General features: G+C 42.8%; 1 protein-coding gene and 1 long non-coding RNA gene across 12 annotated transcripts in view; both read left to right on the forward strand.

The window, feature by feature from the left end:
- Positions 1-20,360, forward strand: part of LOC6739144 (calcium-transporting ATPase type 2C member 1) — a 33,735-nt gene that overhangs the window by 5,327 nt on the left and 8,048 nt on the right. For 5 of the 11 annotated variants that reach the window (XM_016171957.3, XR_006541758.1, XR_001599804.3 and 2 more), the window contains exon 2: positions 17,655-19,368. In XM_016171957.3, coding sequence (XP_016033000.1) covers positions 17,655-19,368 — 1,714 coding nt within the window. Of the gene's footprint in view, positions 1-5,459; positions 5,739-14,281; positions 14,500-14,794; positions 14,820-15,232; positions 15,896-16,048; positions 16,106-17,654; positions 19,369-20,360 lie in introns of those variants that run through there. The other 6 variants (XM_039293521.2, XM_039293522.2, XM_016171956.3 and 3 more) reach the window with 6 other exon arrangements.
- On the forward strand, positions 9,319-12,481 carry LOC123327208. Its single transcript, XR_006541759.1, has 2 exons — positions 9,319-12,271; positions 12,330-12,481. It is a non-coding gene; the product is annotated as an uncharacterized LOC123327208 (long non-coding RNA).

The following is a 20,360-nucleotide window of genomic DNA, read 5'->3' on the forward strand; positions in this document are numbered from 1 at the left end:
TACATATATATAAATCGTATGTATTTGTCAATCTGATTTCTGTGCTAAACGATTTAAAAGAACCACTTAACTATTCAAAAAAATTACATCAGTATGTATCTATGTCTAGACTTTAAAAAGACAAAGTCTTTCTTCAATTTATTTGTATATAAAACAAACACATTTTAGGACCTGGTTCATCTTTACTCAAATAGGTTAATACAGGTCAATATAGTTTGATGCTATTAGTAGAGAAAAAATGCTTAAGCCATTTTTAATAGTTGATTGTTTCACTCACATTTTCCTAAAGCTGTACATTTCTTTTTTATCAATAACGGTACATTGTACAGCAATCCCGTGTTGCAATCTCATTTCCAGTTTCCGCATTTCTTCGACGTGAAAGAATAGCTGTTACTTAAAGTTATAAGTATCCTGATATTAAGGATTTTTTGATCCGGACAGCTCCTCAGAAGCTACAGGCAGCAAATGACAGCTGAACTTATTTTGGGGAGGGCGCTAGACCGGGCGTGGCTGCGAGTGCCATTTGGAAGGCAACATTGTCAGTACACATTTTACTGTTGACAGCTTTATAATTTTCAAGATGCGTCGTGGTAGAGAAAAGAAAGTTATTTCATTTCACTCAGTCTTTCCACAACTATATTTTGAAAGAGTGGGTAAGTCATTACCTTGTTAAAGCAAGCTGGAAAAAGCATTACTCAAATGGCTCATCGAAAGATAATAGAATATACTTAATCACATATTATTGGTGGCATAGCATTAGAGATTCATTTTTCAACAATATTTACAGATCGATTTGAAATATATATACATATACTGTCATATTTAAATTCGTCGTATCCAAAGCTTTATAGTATTAAGGGGACTTTTGCCATCAAAACTTTCCATGAACCTGGAATACGAGTATCTCCGGTAAGGATTCGTTCTGGGACAGGTGACAGCTGTCACTTTGGATACATCTCATAGTAACATGTTGAGCATTGACGGGCCCTGCTGCTTTCGATAGTGCCTTTCACACACGAGTGAGTGACGCACTTGAAAAGCATTCATTCAGGGTGTTACATTCACTAGGACTCACAGTAGGGTCAGTTCCCACCTAAGGACCACCTCCCACCGTTTGTGCAAGTGGACTCCTGCCTGAGGATTTAAAAGGCCAAAATTGATTTAAACAGGCTTCAGTTTTCTTACATCCAATATCTATATTTATACTGCAACGCATTAATGCCTATTATCTGTAATATGTATATTTTTAGACACTTTAATTTTCTTGTAAGTTAAATATTCTATTAACCTTCAAATGTTCTCAGTGCGATAGAAGCAGTCAGAATTGCCCCGAAGAAGGGGAAGAAAAAGTTGTTCTCATATTTTCTTCTTCTTTTCTTGTTTTATGAATTGAAGTATTCAAGCATTCCTTTATTCTACCCACACAAATGACTTACGCAAATCCTTTCCCTTCCTTATATGACTGTACTTTTCGAAGCTCCTGACAACCTTTGTTGGTCATCCCACTTCATGTCCTGACAAAGGCTTAACCACATACGCAGTGCACAAATATGGAATTCGTATATTGATTACTTCTTATAGCCCCTTTCTCCAAGGTTTCTCGTCCTTTGTCTAGGGAATCATTTGTGTCCAGCTCCCTAATAGCACACAAATTAATTCTGCCGTCTATGAAAGACATGTAATGTCCACTTAATAATAACAAATTATACCTTTAATGTGTGCAATCGCTGCCTTCATAATTATTAAAAAAAACTATAACCCGGTTTTTAGGCATGATCTATGTGGTTTTGACTTGTCGGTATTTATTGACAAAATAAATAAATTTATTCCCATTTGAGAACAAGTGAGATAGTCGGGGGACTCGACTAAAGCATTCTCTCTTGTTTTTTAGATGTTATAACGATAAAAACTCACTCAGCGAAGTCATTCATTCAAGCACCTCTTCTTTTGAGATATGGTACGTTGTCTCCTGACCCAAACAGTGGGTGGTAAACCATGTAAGCCGTAATCCTGCCCCATGAGGCAAGAAAAAAGTGTTGGAAACCGAAGCAGAAAGCGAGAAATGGCATGGAAGAGACACAGTCGCAAAACCAGGCCTATAAAGCACTAAGCTTCAATACGCTTGCACGGTTTTGGCCAGCATTGTTCGTTGACACTTATACTGGGTTAGTCGCCCATCCTTGCCAAACCCCCTCGTCGTATTCCTCCAACATCCCGTTCAGCTCCATCTGCAAAACAAGCACGCACAAAAGTCAAACATTCTGCACTTCCGCTGATAATTTTTTGGGTGGTTGACAATGACAGTTTTTTGCCGATGAGAGGGAGATAAATCGAACTGTTCCTACCGATGATTTTCATTCTGATGATGACAGTTTGAAATTTCGTGCAGTTTGCTTTCGAACATTTTAATTAGCTATCCATTTTAATTACCCCAAATGCATTATGGGCGGGTTTGTGCTGGCCAGCGCCATTTGCTGGTGCGACAACTTTAATCTGCGCATTACAGAGACTGCCCCTTGATTCCAAACTTTTTCGGTCCTTGACGGCTAATCCCAAGTGCTGAGAGTGTACCTACCCTTTCCCGCTTTTGAAGAGCGGATGTAAGAAGGATTCGAGATAATGGAGACGAATGTTGCACAAACAGAGCCCGAAACACATGTACAAAACGTGTAGTACGAACATGACCACAAAGCCCTGGAATTTACGAGTATGATGAGGCGGCAGGACGCGGCGCAGCTAAATGGGATCGCTCGACAATGACTGCCGCTTGTGCAATGTAGAGTTTCGTCCATCACTACCAACACCCCATTCTGCAGCCACAGGAGACAGGAACCCGAAAACGCTTTTTATTGGAAACGCTTGGGAACAAGAAATGATTATGCACTCGGAGTTAAGAAGCCGCACATTCCATACGAAATTGTGTATGTGAGTCCTGAGCTGAAGTTGTGAAACTAGTTGGATTGACCCAAAAAAAAAAAAATATTAAACCACCTATTTACATTTTGAGCTTGAATTATTATACTCACTTCTCGTACATAGACGAGTAAAAGAAGTAATTTTTTTTTTATTTTTTAGCATTTAATAATTTGTACAGTTACTACACCAACTTTTGCAAAATGTAATGTGAAGTGAAAAAAGGGCGGGCTGCATCCTGTAAAAACAATTAAAATGGCCACCGATAAAGCGACATGAGAACATATTTACTGAAAGCGCTGTCCCTGCATCCAGTCTACATCATTTTTGGCTGACGTAGCAGCTTCCCAGGCTTCTCTGTCGGATTTTTGACACGAGTATGTGTCGTCTGGACCTGGTGTCTGCGTCAATACGAGTAGCATAAGCCTCGTGTGGCGGAGGTGGAAATTGATCCACCTCCCAGGTAATGTTTGACAAGCCTTTCAGGAGCTCCCGAGCGCTCTACCCTCAATTTAATAGTGAACTTAATCTTGCAGATGCACTTTTATGAAGATGCTATTGGATATTATATTTCTAGTGTACATTTCATATGTATCAATAAGTATGTCCAAATACTGCAGTTATTTGTTACATACTTTACATTCATTTCTGGTAAGGAACAATACAATTTACACGGATTTTGTCCACGAGTCACTGGAGGATTCACCTTAAAGTAGTGGCTGCAGTCTTCAGTGATGGAAATTTGTGTGTGGTAAACGTTAACCATAATGACATGAGTTTCATTGGACTGGCTAAATCTACATTGTCTGCCCCGGGTCCACAGCCAGATAAACGGACATCGGGCGAGGCGAAAGCGAGAAGTTTATAAAAATAACTGTGGCTCGTATCTGCCAGATACAGATACAGATATACACAGTGCACCTTCCCCTTCACCTTCTCCGGCGCGAAGAGGGAAGTCCCCCTGTGCCAGAAGTTTTCGCAATTTTCGGATGCATTAGACGCAGGGGGAGAAAGTGGAGCGGAGCTGGGTGCCGGAGGTATGTATAAGCTGTGCTAATGTCTGTCAGCGGGTAACCGCACTCAGTTCCCCAACAGATACAAATTCGGTAGGTCCTGTGTGGAAGGGGTGCTGGCTGGCCACGATCAGAATATCTGGCTAGGAGTTTTGTTTTGGGGAGACTGCCATGAAGACTTGCATTGCCCTTGGTGCATCTGGCAGTGGCTGCCTTAAAACGCAACAGCAAAATTATATGCGCTGCAATTCCGCTAAAATGATTCGGATCCTCGAGCACGGGAAGCACTTTCCATTCGAGGCGCAGACGGCTGGGCTTTACATCTCCCCCTTCACTTTTATTTAAACACACCAGGCGCAACTTTGTGCGGCAATTACCTACGTTATGTTGGTTTATAAATCTAAATTGAAAAACTTTTTATTTGGCAGCTCGTGAAAGGAGAGATGCCTGTTTATGATTGCGCTTTGTCTTTCGCCTCCAAATTCCTACTTAAAACTTTCCTGGAAACCAACTCTCTCCTAGTTGTGAATAGATTTTTTTATGGGAAGTTCCCAATTCAGGAGCTTAACCTGACCACATATAATGGTCAATAACAAAGTCAGCTCGGTCGTGGAATTATTTTGAAAATTTTTATTATTTATTTGGCAAGTCGAAGCTTATATAGCCTTCTCCTCGGTCCCACTTGGACTAGCTGAGTAATGCGTATCTGATAGTCGAGGTACTCGATTATAGCATTCTCTCTTGTTTTAAAATAGAGACTAGAAATTACTACAATAATTTATTTCGAACCTTTTTGGTCATACTTTGTTATTTATTTCATACTATTATTTCATTATTTGCTTTAAGATGCGTGATTCCTAATTTAAAACACTATAAATCAACTCTACTTTCACACACTAATTTCTCATATGTGGTAACCCCTAAATCAAGTCCCATATTGCTTGTCACTTACAAACGGGGAATTTAATGGTCCTACCTCTGGTTGTCTTAAGCTCCAACGCCCTGCGGCTTTGCAGCCAACGACCGCATATCTCGCACTGGCCATTGCGCCCAACTACTATCCACCCAATCCACCTTCCACGACTCTCAAGGCTCAAAAAATGACGTATCCTGCGCATATAAGATTGTTGTACTGAGGACTTTGTGACCACCCTCCAGTGGAGTAAGTCGAGTAAACCCCCATTGACAGGTGTTTTTTAAATTTAATTTTGTAACATACGTAAGGAGCGCTTGCTTGTTGCAGTTTCCAACGATTAAAAATCTGGCTCGGGGAATAGTTTGGCTCCGGAGTGGTTTGCTGCCCAGTACTTACTGTTCGCCGGAAAGAAAGGGGGTTTTCCATATGGCGACACTTTAAGGGTCCCACCCCGGTGTCTTCTGTCTGGCCGATAATTAGATTACTTATGCCCCGAGATGGGTAACTCTATGGACCTTATCAACAGAAGAACACGCGTAGGATATTAACGTAAATGGGAGGGCAGTTCATTGCTCTTTACGAGGCGGCGCCCTCTGCTTCATTGACTCTTACTTCAGTACAAATTCGCCCGAATGTCCAAAACTCCAAAGCCCTTGACGTCCAAGCGCAGGACCTCGCCGGCGAGTCCTGGCTCCACGGTCCTGGTTGAAAGCCCAACCACATCGAGTGGCGTACGCAATCGGCGTCCCAAGATCAAGGGCGTCGGCAGCAAGGCTAACCCACAGAGAACCATCAGCCACGTCAAGGATTCAAGGGCTGTTCCACAAAATGTGAAGCCGGGCAAAGTTGCAGCCTTCAAGGATTGCAAAGAGCCGGATGAGGACAATGTGGATCAGGTGAGAGGTGATGAAAAATGTGTTTTGACTATAGTGATGAGATATGACGGGGTTACTTTGCTATGGACGCGTTTGTTCAGGGAATTCAAGTTCCTCGACCAATTCTCCCCATTCTCACTGGGACGTGTCTCCGCATAACTTGGTCATACAAATTTTAATAATTACACCCACGTGCCGAAACTCACAATGCAAGGCGAAGATACTCTTCTTCTTCTAAAGTATATATGTTTTGGAATCGCTTTAATTAAAAAATAATTTGTGTGGGATTTGCGTAGGATGTTTAAAAGGTTATATAAAACACCTAACACAACTAAGTTTTATTCGGCAAAGTTTAAAGTTTTTTTTATTTTATTTTATTTTAGTTCAGTTCTTCCTTTTTCTCTTATCACATTAGACTTATCACGTGTATACCACACCAAAGCAAAGTTAGTTAAACATTAGTTAGGCTCTTAGGCTTAACTGTCGTAATCAAAATTCACACAAAAACTAATTACCACAACACAGATGAAAATCAAGAGAGAATGCCAAATTCGAGTTCCCCGACTATCTCAAGTTACTCAAGTTGTGGGAATGCGAACACGAAATTTCATCATTTTTCTACAGTATCGATAGATTTTGGGGAATAAAATGAAAATAAATTTTAAATTTAAATTTAAACAATTTTTAAAATTGTTTAAAAGTGTGGGCGCGACCGTTATGGGCGTTATGTAAGTGTGAGCAGGGCGCGGCCAAAGTGTTTTTGGTAAGCAACAGAAATTGGCAAGACTGTGGTCTTGAATTTGTAGGCCTAATCTCAACCTTCTAGCTCTTATAGTTCCTGAGATCTCGACTTTTATACGGACGGACAGACGGACATGGCCAGTTTGACTCGGCTATTGATCCTGATCAAGAATATATATATACTTTATATAGTCGGACACGCTTCCTTCTGCTTGTTACATACTTTTCAACGAAGCTAGTATACCTCCTACTCCACGAGTCACGGGTATAATCCAAAGAATACCTGGATGCAAAGCCAAAGTTAGCTAGTTAGAAGAATGTCGGCAGTCAGTAGATAATACAATTTTCATTTACACCCACTTCATACCGCATGATGTGTGGAATTTTGTGTGCTTAGTAGCCATGGCGCTACTTTCTCTGATTACCAAGTCCTGAAGGCTTTGTACCAAAATAATGTAGCTAAAGTACTGGTGTATATTTGTAGCTTGTTTGGATTAATTCTTAAACAATCCCATCGTGTGCATAAAGAAAACGACTTTTAGCAATGGATCGACTGTAGCTGGAATCAATGGACTCTAAAGTTTTGTGTAGAGCTATTGCTTCCCCAGAATCTGGTTGCAATTGACAAACTCTTATAGGGTATCGGGCATTTGACGATGTAAAAATATCAAAGGTTGTGACGAAATGCAATACTTTTAAATAGCGATTGACAGGACATAGAGTTTTCTGGCTAATGTTCTAATTCTAATAAATTCAATGTTCATTGGTATCTGTATAGGGTTTTCCTACTCTGGAATGGCCCCCCAAGATTTCATCACTCGCGTGCTAATGAGGCATGTGAATGAAGAAACCCTATCTTAGAAATAGACGGAAAATTCACCATGGAGGCTGCCGAATCAGCAGCTCTAAAGTAACTGAGTTACGTTCGTTACTTCACATGTACCTACCTGGTTTCGCCCTTTAACTAGACTACCTCCCTCCTCAGATTTCCTCAATCGAGCGAACATCAATATTGATTTCGGTTCAGCCGGGCGGGGCTTTTGTTTAAATACGCCTGTTCGGGGAGCTTGGCCTTAAATCAACACTTTTCCCAACTCGATGGGAAACTCCTCGCCCGTGATCCGCCCCCCTCCCCCCTCTGGCATATTACTTTTTGCGGCTTTTCCGCCTTTCTCTCCTAATGGTGGTCTTGGCGACTCCTTGCAACGAGTAAGATTCTGGGAGGCACTTAACGGCTTTCGTTGCTTTGGATGAATGGCGTTGTCGAGACGTGGGAACGAACTTTATGGAGTTGCAAACTTGTTCCAGATGATGTAAGTGGCTCGAAATTACAGTTTACAGGGGCCGTTCTTCCGCTTACCTCATTCCTTCTGCGCAATCGGGTGCATTGTGGGTCCTCTATCTCCTTGATAACGTCTCAGAACGGAGAAAAATTGATTTTTCAACTTCGTTTCTAGCTGCAATTCGTTGACCTGGATCTCCAATTTAGTACTTGAGCAGCGTGATTATCTTCGGAATTTATTTAGTCCGCACCGACTTGGATTTATTTTATTACCATTGCGTGCTCTCCTAGTTCATTTCGCGTCCAAAGCGAACTATTGAAAGGATAATTATTCAGAATAAGCTACACTCTGATTGCACTTTTTGTCCGAAGATATTTTTTCCATCTAATTAGGCGGACTCCGGTCGATAAATTTGATATACGTGGACTTTTGCAATTACATTTAAGTTAATTTAGTTTTTTCTGCCGCAGATTATTTATTGACCATCAGACACACGTTGTGCGCACTAAGCGTGTCCGCTCGCGGCGCTTGACGCAATTAAAAGTAAATAAGTATTTGTGGTCTGCAATGGCACACGTAATTATTATTTAATAAAAGATTTGGTTAAACTATAATGCAAACATGTAGATTGCACTCTTTAGTCAGAAATTAGGTTGGGGTTTCGAATGTCCGCAGGCTACAATGGTTTTGAACACCTATTTCTGTAGTCACAAAACCAAACCCATCAAATAGTTCTGGTCGTTTTTAGCGTGTGTTCGCTGTAAATAGGATTAATTATAGTGTGGACACAGTCTTTTGTTTTATGTTTTTTGCTGTTGATTTTACTAGTTGTTGGGTCATGCAGCCGCCAAAACTGTGCAGTAGACTAATTTCATACTTGTTAATATTTAAGCCAAATTATCAGTAGCATGCCCATAGTGCAAACCGCTGCTCTCGCGTGCATTTATCTGTACGGCGCTCATTCCTTTGTTGTTGTTAGCTACTTACGCTAAGCTTGGGCGCAGCATTCTCGGCTGCCTGCCCGCCAGTTGCAATTTCTTCGCGTTTCGGAAAAGACCAACCTTACCATTGTCGCTATCGTAAATTATCGCTATTTCGCAAAATAAAACTGTCGTTATAAAAGCAAACTTTCTTCGGTTTTTATTATTCGCAACAGCTATTGAAAAAGCTCAATAGCTAAACACTAGTTGAAAAATGAAACTCAATGGACCATCCAAGTCCCACCTGCAAAAGTGTACAATTGATTGAAACGACGGAAATGAAACTATTTGCGAAAAAACAACAAAAGAGACCGCTGCATTCGATTCCCACGATTATAAGACCTTTCTGAAGTCTATGGAGGTTTTTTCGAACTTATGGGCGAGTTCCTTATCTCGAGAAAAATTTCAATATCCCAATTTTAAAAGAGTATTTTTTTGTAATGGTCCTCTTCAACTGAGCTATCATAGAACAAAGGTAGGCACCGGTCATTTTGGAGATGCGGCCTTTGAGAGTGCATATATTATCATTCACAAAAGGGATGTCCAATCCGCATCCCATATAAATGCATGTGGAACGAATGTTGGACAAAAGGGCAGTTCACCGGCCTTACTGCCACTCAATTATATGTAAATTATCAGCGCATGCAACGCATAAATTTAACTTGCGAAAGTCAGTTAAAAGCCGGAAGAAAATTTACAATTTCCCATAGTTGATTTTTACAATATTAAATGTTTGAATTTTTTGCAATATTTCGCTGTTATTGAACATGGATTTTGCTCAGTTTGGCGCTTCTCTATTGAAAAGGCGGAGTTTATTGCGAAGACAGGGCGTATACTTTACGTATAGTTAGGTGCAACCAAGTTATTGTTTACCCAAACATGTTTAAAAACTAAAAGTTTGCTCGAACTTTTCGGAACGTTCTATTGTCTGTGGATGAACTTGAATGTATTTTAATGAATTCGATTCTGTGTTTGAGTATTTACTACTGGCAGTTTTTCTCGATACTTGTCAGTTCCGCATTTATCGCCTGTTTTGCCCAGTTGTAAGTTGGGGAAAGTTCCTTGCACCATTGCCTCATTAAGGCCCTAGTATTGGAAAAAGTGTAATTACTGTTATAGGGCACATCCTTTGATGGCTTTGCGCTGATTATCACGCAGGACGACAAGGAGCTGCCGGCTTTCCTGCGGCGCAGATGTGTCACCAGATGCTATACATTCTGGGCTAGAGCAAACTACTCCACCTAGAAGAAAATTAATTTCAGGGCGACCACTCCCGAGGCAGTTCTTGTTGCTTGAAAGCGAGGAACCAATGGAGCTAGCAACAGACAACACCGAGCGCACACGCACGGAGAGATTGCAACTACATATATCTCCATTCGCATCTCCATTTTTTCCCCGTCTGGCTTTGTTTTCAGCGCTGTGATACTGAAATGTCCTTCCCCGGAGACGCGTTCTGAAAAAGTTAAAGAAAAAGGGTTGAGAAAAGTCGTGGCTGCCTTGCAAGGACAGTCAGTCGCTTCCAATCATAGCTATGACCATTTAATTTGGGGAACGCATAATTGTTACTTAATGCGTACTGGATACATATTTATTTAATATGTATCTACGATGCCTGATATTCTAAAGAGCTAGGCAAACTGTTTTCTGCAGTGTTTTCGATTGCATTATTTTAACGCATGGGCGGGGCGAATCTCTCCGAAGTTGGGTGCTTCTGTTGGTGGAGTGGGAGTCACCTCCTATTTGCATGCGACGCCTGCCCTTGTCACTGTGAACCGTCGTCTGTGCACTCCGAGAATGCGACTCCGGGACAAGATGGGGCATCCCCCTTTTCCTAGTTCCTGCTAACTGCTAACTCATCCTGCTCGTCTGCCGTTTTTATCTCGTTCCGGCTCTCAGTTGTCAAAGTGGGGAATTCTCCCCAAGCTGTCATTCTGCTGCAGGCGTGGCAAACTACTGTAATGGTCCTGCCACCCCATTCGCCTCCGCGAAGGAGCTTCTGTAGGATTTTGCTTGTTTTGTTGTTTCTTTCGGCGAAACGCACATATTCGAGAGAGGAAAACCACGCGTGTTGCAAATATTTGTGTCATTCAAGATTTATTCTTTCCCATAACGTATAAACGTATCCCCATCTGCATTAGCTGCAACGCGCTGCTGAAATACATGCAAATTCCCAGATAAGATCCAGTTCAATCTATTTCTGCTGCCACTGTGTGTCGCAATGGATTGAACCTTAAGTGGTCGCATCAAATTCTGGTGCACTTTCTGCCCACTGTAATGTAACCCAATGACGAGAAGTTATAACAAATGAATGGGGCTTCTTAAGCTCACTGTGCAACCTAAAAGGTGCAGATGCAGGAGAAGAACAGCCCTCATCCTTTGGAGTCCCAACTTTTTGCCTTCCCTGCCAACCGGCTTCCTTCCTTCGCTTTTAATAGGATTTCTGTTTCGGGGCCAAAAGTGACAGCCTGCATATTTTTAAGGGTTCCATTAAGGAGCTTCCATGCTCGCTACGAAAAAGGCATCCGCAAGGGTGCTGCGATGTTGGCAGCGTCGTTACCTAGATTGGATTGCAAATCAAATTCGCTGCATTTGTTTGTCTTGGCTCGACTCGGCTCGGTTCGGCTCGCGGGACTGAGACTGATATTGATTCGACTGAGCCAAGTTAAAGCTTGCCGGCTTCAGCCGCTTGCCGCTGGGCTGCACTTAATGATGCATAAAATGTTGGGACGCCGCCGCAGGACCTTCGACCTAAACAATGTTCCCGGTCGAAGCCATTAGGCTAAGCCGCTTACAAGCCATAAACCATGTGGCCGAGACGGCAGTAGTGGGCCACTCCACACTGGGGTCGTGCGGTCGGTTCACTGTATGCATTAGAGCGGCCCTCAACTTGCTCCAACTTTTAATGGCTTGTGCCGGAGTCACTTGTGATAAATTCGCGAGTGAAATCGATTCGATGCGTTACTTCAAGTCATTAAACGAAACTCAACCTCTCATCGTGCGTTCGATAGAGTTTCCATATCTTTGCTGCCATCGACATTTATGGCACTTCGCACTTGCATTTGCACTGGCATCTTTAACGAGACTATTTGCTCATCATTAGCGCCCGAGGTGGCGCCTTCCATCCGAATATTCAATGGCGAATAAAATTTCAGTACTCGAACTTTCGATCATCTCCCCATAGAAACTCCCTTCTTGCCGCCACTTAGCTTGACATTTCTGGGCACTCCGCATTTTTCCGTGCGCATCCGCATCCGGCGAGCTCGTTAGAATCCTCGTCCGCTGCGGCAGTTCGTTTTTCCATGAGGCATTTGCTATGCAAACTAACCAGTGACCCAAGCCCTCCAGCACGGAGGGCAAGAATAATGGTCGCACTTGCTACCCATTTTTTACGTCCAGGGAGTCCTGCTCCCGACCGTTAAGTAACGCACAGCTTGGGTCCGCCGCCTCGCGTTACGTGGCGTGGCAACGCCCTCATCTGCCCCACTGCTTCTCATCGTCGTCTGGCCAGCTGAGCTATTGCATTGGGATGATGAATGCGTCTCGTCTAGTGGTCAGTTTTTGAGTCAATCTGTAAAACTTATAACTGGAAGTATTGTGTATCTGCGTAGCCATGTCTGGGAATGGAACGGAACCCATTTGATATCTGACAACAATTTATTGAGGTATAATTGCCTTCAAAGTCCGGTGAAGGAGAGAAATAACTTTACGTCATGCCTGAAACCGCAGAGTTGTAATATACTTAAATATAAACAAGAACATATAATATTCATTTTTTGGCTACATTTGGGACTCTTTACATCGCATACTAGAAGTTGTTAAACTTAATATTTAAAATGGTTTAATGGTTTTAATAGTATTTAAAAATAAAAATTTCAAAAGTAATTAAATTTTCCATTTCTACGATCAACGTTTCTAATATTTTGAGTAAATAGATTGAGTTGATCAACACTTGATCCCAAAAAATACATATGTATGTAGTTTGGGGCGCTTGATTATAAGTATCTATAAATGAGGAACGTTCTCAACACAGAGTTGCCGGGAAATGAAATCCTTGATGGCCCTTTAAATACACTTTTCATGTATTTTTATCAAGCCCAACAACTTCCCTCCGTCTTGAATCTCAATGCAGTGCGACGTTATTAGCTGTACTGGGAAAAGTCCGCCAAATTCGAGAGCCGCGAAAGAGGGTATCGATTAGAATGGTATTGTATGGTATTTAACCGTCAATCGCAGGTAATTGGTTCTAGGTAGTTGGTGCAATCATCGAGTGAGCTTCAAACTTCTCGAAAAGCTATGACCTTTCCCCTGGTGAGCTGCTGTCCTTCCAGACAGGCAACGTAAATTAATAGCGACTGGCAACTGGCCCAGAAACCGCAGTAATACTCTAGAGGTTTCTTGTTGACGTCTTTGTGGTCGGCTGTCATCGCGCCATCATTAGTCAACGTTGCTTTCGCCCTTAGCGGCGAAAAAACGTTAATGTTATCAGAAAAACTCGCTGCTTCTGCTGCAGCGAGCAAAAGAGCTTCATCAAAATATTCGAACTAGCAAAATACTCATTTTTGACATATATTTATTAAAAGAAAACGAATCTCCCTCAACCTTTGACACAAACTCTTATAATTACAAAACATGCTCGTATAAGTTTGAAAAATGACTTGGCATTCCAGGCATTATCCCAACTTTTTAACGATATGTGGGCAGTGAACGTCTTATGTTTATATTTCCTAAAAAGAGTGCGTCAACCAACACTTATTTAAATATTGAAAATGGCTTGCGTAATCTGAATCATTGCTGGAATCACCTAATCGTCCTCGCTTATAACTGCTTATGCAATGCCGAGTTAGTCAAGCGGAGCCGAGGCCTCTGGAAATGCGACGCGATTGTTCGTTGTACATTATACATTGCACATTGTAAGGGTGCTAATGGGCGAGCGATCAGGAAATTTCACATGCTGCCGCGTAGACATTTGCATATGAAAATTGTCGGGGTGGCGGCGACACAATGAGCAGACTTTCCCAAAAAAAGCGATCGCTGCAGATAGCGCAACCATGTAATTGAGTAATTAGCAGTGGCGAAACAATTGTAAGCGAAACCGCCAATAAGTGCAGGTCATCCGAGTGAGATCATCCGCTCATCCCACTAACATCATATTTGATGTACATACTTATATTATCAATTTGATCAATTATCTTGCAATAAGTGCGGAACGCATGGAGGAAAACACTTATTTCCGTCTCGTTATCTGCGTTAACAGTCCTCCGTGTCCTTTTAGTTTTCATTCAAATAATATGATTTTAAAATAATAAAGCAGAGCAGTTCTGTAAAATAACATTCAAAAATAGAAACATTAAGAGATGTGTTAATCATGTTGGAATATTTCTCAGTTGGTAGACTGAGTGTTTTCGTTCAAATCGCAGACTCCAATCTGAACTTGACCCACACAACGGCATAGGAATCCAGCAATAACAATAACATGGAATGGATTCTAATTGGAGATCAGCTGCACCGAGGCTGCTCTCGCGACTTTGGGCTTGCGCCGCAACAGCACACACAGTGCTGTTAGTGGCGCCCTCCCGCTCTCGCATTCGCACGCTCTCTCAGTCTGTACACGTCGCTCGATCGCATTCGTCATTTTTGCTGCGTTGCGCGTGTCTGCCGACAAATAAACGGGAAGCATATAAGTGAAATAAGGCGATACCCTTTTTTGTGAATCAAAACAGTCTGTGCTCCATGTGACACATTTAATTAAACCTCCCCCGCCCCCCTGCAAGCTGTCGCGTGAGTCGAAAGAAGCGGTGCTGCATGCGCCCACTGTTAGTAGTGTTGCGTCCCTCTCCCGCACTCTCGGGAACTGTTTGTGCCGCTGTTGTTGTTGTAACGTGATTGTCGCCTGTTTTTCCCATTCTGCTGCCGTCTCTCACCTGTCCACATCTCCGTTGTTGTCATTGTTGCCGTTGTCGCTCCCACCCACTCAATTCCACCGCACCCCGATCCACCCATCTCCCGGTTCGCAATTCAATCAATTCATTTTGCTAACAACATGCCCCGATAACTGCTTGTTTAGTCGTGTTCCGAACTTCCGACGCAGCAATCAGAAAGTACTCCGTGCGATCCCAGATCTCGGTCCCGTGTTCCGGAGAAAGTGTCTAGCGCAATAGAATTTCTGTGGTGCAATAGCATCTCTTCTTGGCCGGTGGCAGTCAGTCACATACATACGTATGCAGCGCATAGTCTGGGCCACGTTATCGATTTTCTAACGGCCTGAAGAAACTAGCCCGCAATTCTTCAGAATTCTTCGTCAGACGGCGTCGGACATTCCAAGAGTCTGTCCGGCGGTTCTGCTGAAAGAATTCTCCCGTCTTCTTTCAATGCCACTTACAGTGAAAACTGGTTAAGACGTAGCTTAGCAAGAACAGCGCTTTTAGTGGTCGGTGTTTCAGAAATCTTAGTGCACGAATTGTATATTTTAATCTCAAAAAAGAAAATGGATTGGAATTAGTTGACACATGTGCATATTAGTTATTTGTTTATTTTTTACGTTTTTTATTTTTTACTCTTTACGAGTATCCACTGTGTAATTATTATTCGCCCGGAGCTGAGTTGGCTCTATAGCAAAACTTCCATACATATGGATGCGTATGTGTTTGTATGCTCAGCCTTTTGACGTCTTTTAGAGTTATTTCCAAAAATCAAAAAAAGCGAAGAGGCCCACCGAGTGCTGTCAATGACCCACGTCGCCTGACTGCGATTTTCGATTTAATATTTCCTTATCAGATTCGCCGAACGAACGCTTTTTAGCCGCTCGAGTGTACTACAAACTGGCAGCGATTGCTGACAATGAGAACTGCCACTAGGTGTCGCGGAACTGGGCGATCTCCACGGCTGTAATCCCGGAACCACTCGTCTCACAAAGCTCCACCGCCGATCTAAGCGCACGTATCATGTGCGGAGAGGTATTTGTGGCAGGCAAACTTTAGTATTCATGCTGCCACCTCGTTCGTGACCGAGCAGGTAGAACACGCTCCCACCTGGCCCAGAATCGATTGGCGTGCATCCCGAATGCGGAGTGGCGAGAGGGTCGGAAGGTATCTACTCCCGCGCTAATAATAAGAATTCGTCCCATCGCCGCCGCTTTCTCTGTTCCACCAAAATGATAGTCATCAATGCCTCTGACGTAAGTGGCCCCCACTAACTTGTATATGTACCTATTGCCATTTGTGTGCACATATGTTTGGGTTGGAGGTGGCGGTTTGTTTTAGGTAAATGTTCATCGGTCCTTGTGCGGATGTCTGCTAGTACTTATGAATTCGAGATCCTCTTCTTCCAGAAGCCGTGAAAGATGCTTAGAGCTAGGCGCACTATAAGTATTTTCATTGAGGAGCAGGTACAGAGGCTTTCAAGTATTATAAGTCTCCCATTTAAAAGTGTAAAGGCTGCTGCAGCTTGAAGTGCGGAATTCAAACAGTCGTAGTTGAAGTTCTGTTTAAAACTTTGCATTGCTAATCTAAGCCGATTTGTTTAAGTTTATAGCCCGAGCCCTGGGTGCAAATTAGCTAAGTGTGGCTTTTGTAATGTTTAGCCCCTTCCACCACGTGAAGTCTATCTGGTTTCCTGGGCAGGTACAGCTAGTACTAAGCGATTAACTGGCTTAGATATTCGGGTAACGTGGGAGCTACTAACTATTGACTTTTGACGGTATTCAACCATTTCCCATTGGATTTTTGGGCACCAAATGTTTGATCGCGAAAGCTCCTCATCTAATATGCCAATCACGTTTCGCCACTATTTTTCATAGTGTTTGTTTTTGAACCAGTGCTTTTAAGTTCCACTTCACAAAGCCCTACGCATTTACCTTTCATTACCTTTCAAAAAGCATGAACTGTTAGCGAGTTGCGGTATTCCGTATTCGAATACACATTTAAAATAAAAAACTGAAGGGCCCCTAAGCCGTTAAGCTTGAAATGTTTACAATCAAGAAGAAAGAAGATGGATTCGGAAAACGCTTATTTAGCCTTGCAGAAATGATATACTTAAGAAACGGTTGCATGCAGAGAGGATTCTAACCAAAAAGAATTTCTGTTCTATTATTAGTAATCATTTTTCCAACAGTTCTATACTGTATTTGAATGAAATTTTTTAATTAATGAGATACTAGTTTGCGTAGATGGACATGACTATATGGACTGTGCTGTTGATACTGATCAAGCATATGGATACTTTAGATGGTCGCATATGTCTCCTTTACTGCGTTGCAAAGTTCAAAGTAGCAAGAAATTGCAGGGAAAATTAGACGATTAAGGGGGTCCAAAACTCGGCATTACATTTTTTGATATTGACGAGCTATTGGGTGCTTCATTTAAAATTTAATTTAATGCAGTAAACAAGGGAGATCGCTATAGTCGATGGCCTCGACTATCAGATGCCAGTTACTGAGCTTATTAATTCAAAAACAATAAATATGCCTTCATATAAGTACGTTTGAAATTAGCAAGACAAGTGATAGAATTCAAAAAAAAAAAACTTGCGCTGCGTCTAAATCTGTATGCTTAATCAAATTAAAAATAATTTCGTCACAGAACTTGATATCAAATTTTAGTATGTTGAAGGTGCGATTGTCTCTAGTTTTTTCCTCGTTGGGCGGTGCTTTTTTATGGACGTTTGATGGATGGTTTAATAATGTTCCCAAATTGATATTAAAAAGGATTTTTAAAAAATTCTAAACTAAACTAACTTACACGTCTAGTTGTAAAAAAAACAGCATGTTGTTGGCTACTGAGTTTTAATGACAAAACTACATAGAAATCGGAATAATTCGCTGCCAAGAATTGGTGGTCGAAAGTGGGGCCTTGCACGTTGGGAGTTTCTTTCAAATTAAGCAATTACATTTTTAATATTTTTTAAAAGTATTTACCAATCCTATTTTCTCCCCGCAGACGGGCCTAACCCTCACACCTGAAATGCTGTTATCCACCTCGGAATCATCGACCCACAGTGCCTCCGAGGTCGCCGGACGACTGCAGGTCGACGTGCGTACCGGCCTCAAATGGACGGAGGCCAAGTATCGTGCCAAGATCATCGGGCATAACGAGCTGCTGCTCGTGGCGGAGGATCCCACATGGAAAAAATACATTGAGCAGTTTAGGAACCCGCTAATTCTGCTGCTTCTTGGTTCTGCTCTGGTGTCCGTAATCATGAAGCAGTTTGACGACGCCGTGAGCATAACCATTGCCATCCTAATCGTGGTCACGGTGGCCTTCATTCAGGAGTACCGCTCCGAGAAGAGTCTGGAGGAGCTAAAGAAGCTGGTGCCCCCTGAATGCCACTGCCTGCGGGAAGGTCGACTAGACACCTTCCTGGCACGCGAACTGGTGCCCGGGGACATAGTGCACCTCAACGTGGGCGACCGGGTGCCGGCCGACGTGCGTCTTTTTGAAGCTGTGGACCTATCTATCGACGAGAGCAGTTTTACCGGCGAAACAGAGCCGGCGCGCAAGATTACCGATGTTTTGCTGAACAATACGAACGTAAAGGACCACAGCAACATGAAGAACATTGCCTTCATGGGCACTCTGGTGCGATGTGGCAACGGCAAGGGCATAGTTGTTAGCACTGGGGAGCGCAGTGAGTTCGGTGAAGTCTTCAAAATGATGCAGGCAGAGGAGGCTCCGAAGACGCCACTCCAGAAGTCGATGGACATTCTAGGCGCTCAGTTGAGCTTCTACTCCTTCCTGATTATCGGTGTCATCATGCTGCTGGGCTGGCTACAAGGTAAGCCGCTCTCGGAAATGTTCAATATCAGCGTTTCACTGGCCGTTGCGGCCATCCCCGAGGGCCTTCCTATCGTGGTAACTGTGACTCTGGCGCTTGGCGTAATGCGGATGGCTAAACGAAATTCCATCGTTAAAAAGCTGCCTACTGTTGAGACCTTGGGCTGCGTAAACGTTATCTGCTCTGACAAGACGGGAACTTTGACCAAGAACGAGATGACGGCCACGATCATTATCACTTCCGACGGCTACATGGCGGACGTGACCGGTGCCGGTTACAATGACCAGGGTGAAATCCACATACGGCATTGCAACAACGTGGAGATGGCTAAGACCAATATTACAAACCTTCTTGAAATCGGGGCGGTCTGCAATAACGCTTACATACAAAATGGCACCCTGCTAGGACAACCCACCGAGGGAGCCCTTGTGGCGGTTGCCATGAAGAACGGAATGTACGCCACAGCTGAGAACTACGTTCGCATCCAGGAGTATCCCTTCAGCTCGGAGCAGAAGATGATGGCTGTGAAGTGCATCCACAAGTACAACAACAACAAGGAAGAGATTTTCTTCGCCAAGGGGGCTCTAGAGACCCTGTTGCCGCAGTGCACCAAGTATCAGTTCGGTACCCAGACGGTACCACTTACCAAGCAGAACGAGGCCGAGTTCCTAGCCGAGGCGTACGAGATCGGGCGCAAGGGCCTGCGCGTGTTGGCCCTGGCAAAGGGCCGGTCCATGCAAGATCTGATCTACTGCGGCCTAGTCGGCATCACTGACCCACCGAGGCCCCTTGTTCGAGAGTCCATTGAAATGTTGATGCAGAGCGGAGTGCGTGTCAAAATGGTGACTGGAGATGCCCAGGAAACGGCCTTGGCCATTGGTAAGTAACTCAGATCTTTCGTTAGGCAAGTTTTTTATATTTTGTGCTCTCATATAGTCGCATTTAATCAATTTGTATATAGGATAAAATATATTAGTTCAAGTCAAAAGCAGATTTTTGTTCGCAAAAATTCTTTTTGATATCTATTGTCTTGAACTAGACGAAACTTTGTTTTGTAAAGAAACATGTCCTAGGCTCTCAACAATCCGCTAACTAACCAATTTTTGTGTTTAATGAGAATTCGCTCATAACCGAGGACACGGTTATGACCGTGACACACCGACACCTCTGCTCAAGGGAGTGTGGTCTACTTCTGTGTAAACAGAATTAATTGAACATGAGCCGGTGGCTAGACACGAAAGCCTTCTGTCTGAAGAAGTTTTTTTTTGTGATATTTTATTTGAAACATTTAAGTGTGAGTAAATTTAAGCATTCATCTCGTAAGGTACTGGGTAATTTACAAAATATTTTTTCTGCCCGAAAAGCTGACAAATGCAAAGCTAGTTCACAATATTGGAAAAGCGCGCACAGAGCACAAAAGAAACCGTCAAAAGGGAAAAGCTAAGAAAGAAAACCAACCCTAGGTAGCTGTTCCTTTGGGGTTCCTTGGCAAAGGAGGCGTTCCATATCAAATATCCTGCAAAACGGGAAATAATAGGAGAGAGCATCGACGTCGTCGTCAGCAGTCAGAAATAATTAACTGTGGACCTCATCTCCGCATTCCCCTAAACTTATCACAGACCCAGCATCGTCTGCATCCTAGCCATCATATGCGCATCTGCGGCGGGCAGGACTCTGTCCCTGTCTCTGACATTTTTTTTGAAATATCTAAAGATTGAAGCTTGAATATTGAACCACTTCCATTGCTTTGCCATTTTCTTTTCCTGTCTGTTTCTGTCCCCTGTCATCGTGCCAGCTGTGTTGTTTAGTAACTTAAGGGAACATTTTTTGTTACTTTTTACATTCAATTGGTACTTATAGATATATCTCAG

The sequence above is a fragment of the Drosophila simulans genome, chromosome 3L (assembly GCF_016746395.2).
Source record: "Drosophila simulans strain w501 chromosome 3L, Prin_Dsim_3.1, whole genome shotgun sequence".
In the NCBI taxonomy this organism is placed as follows: Eukaryota; Metazoa; Arthropoda; class Insecta; order Diptera; family Drosophilidae; genus Drosophila; species Drosophila simulans.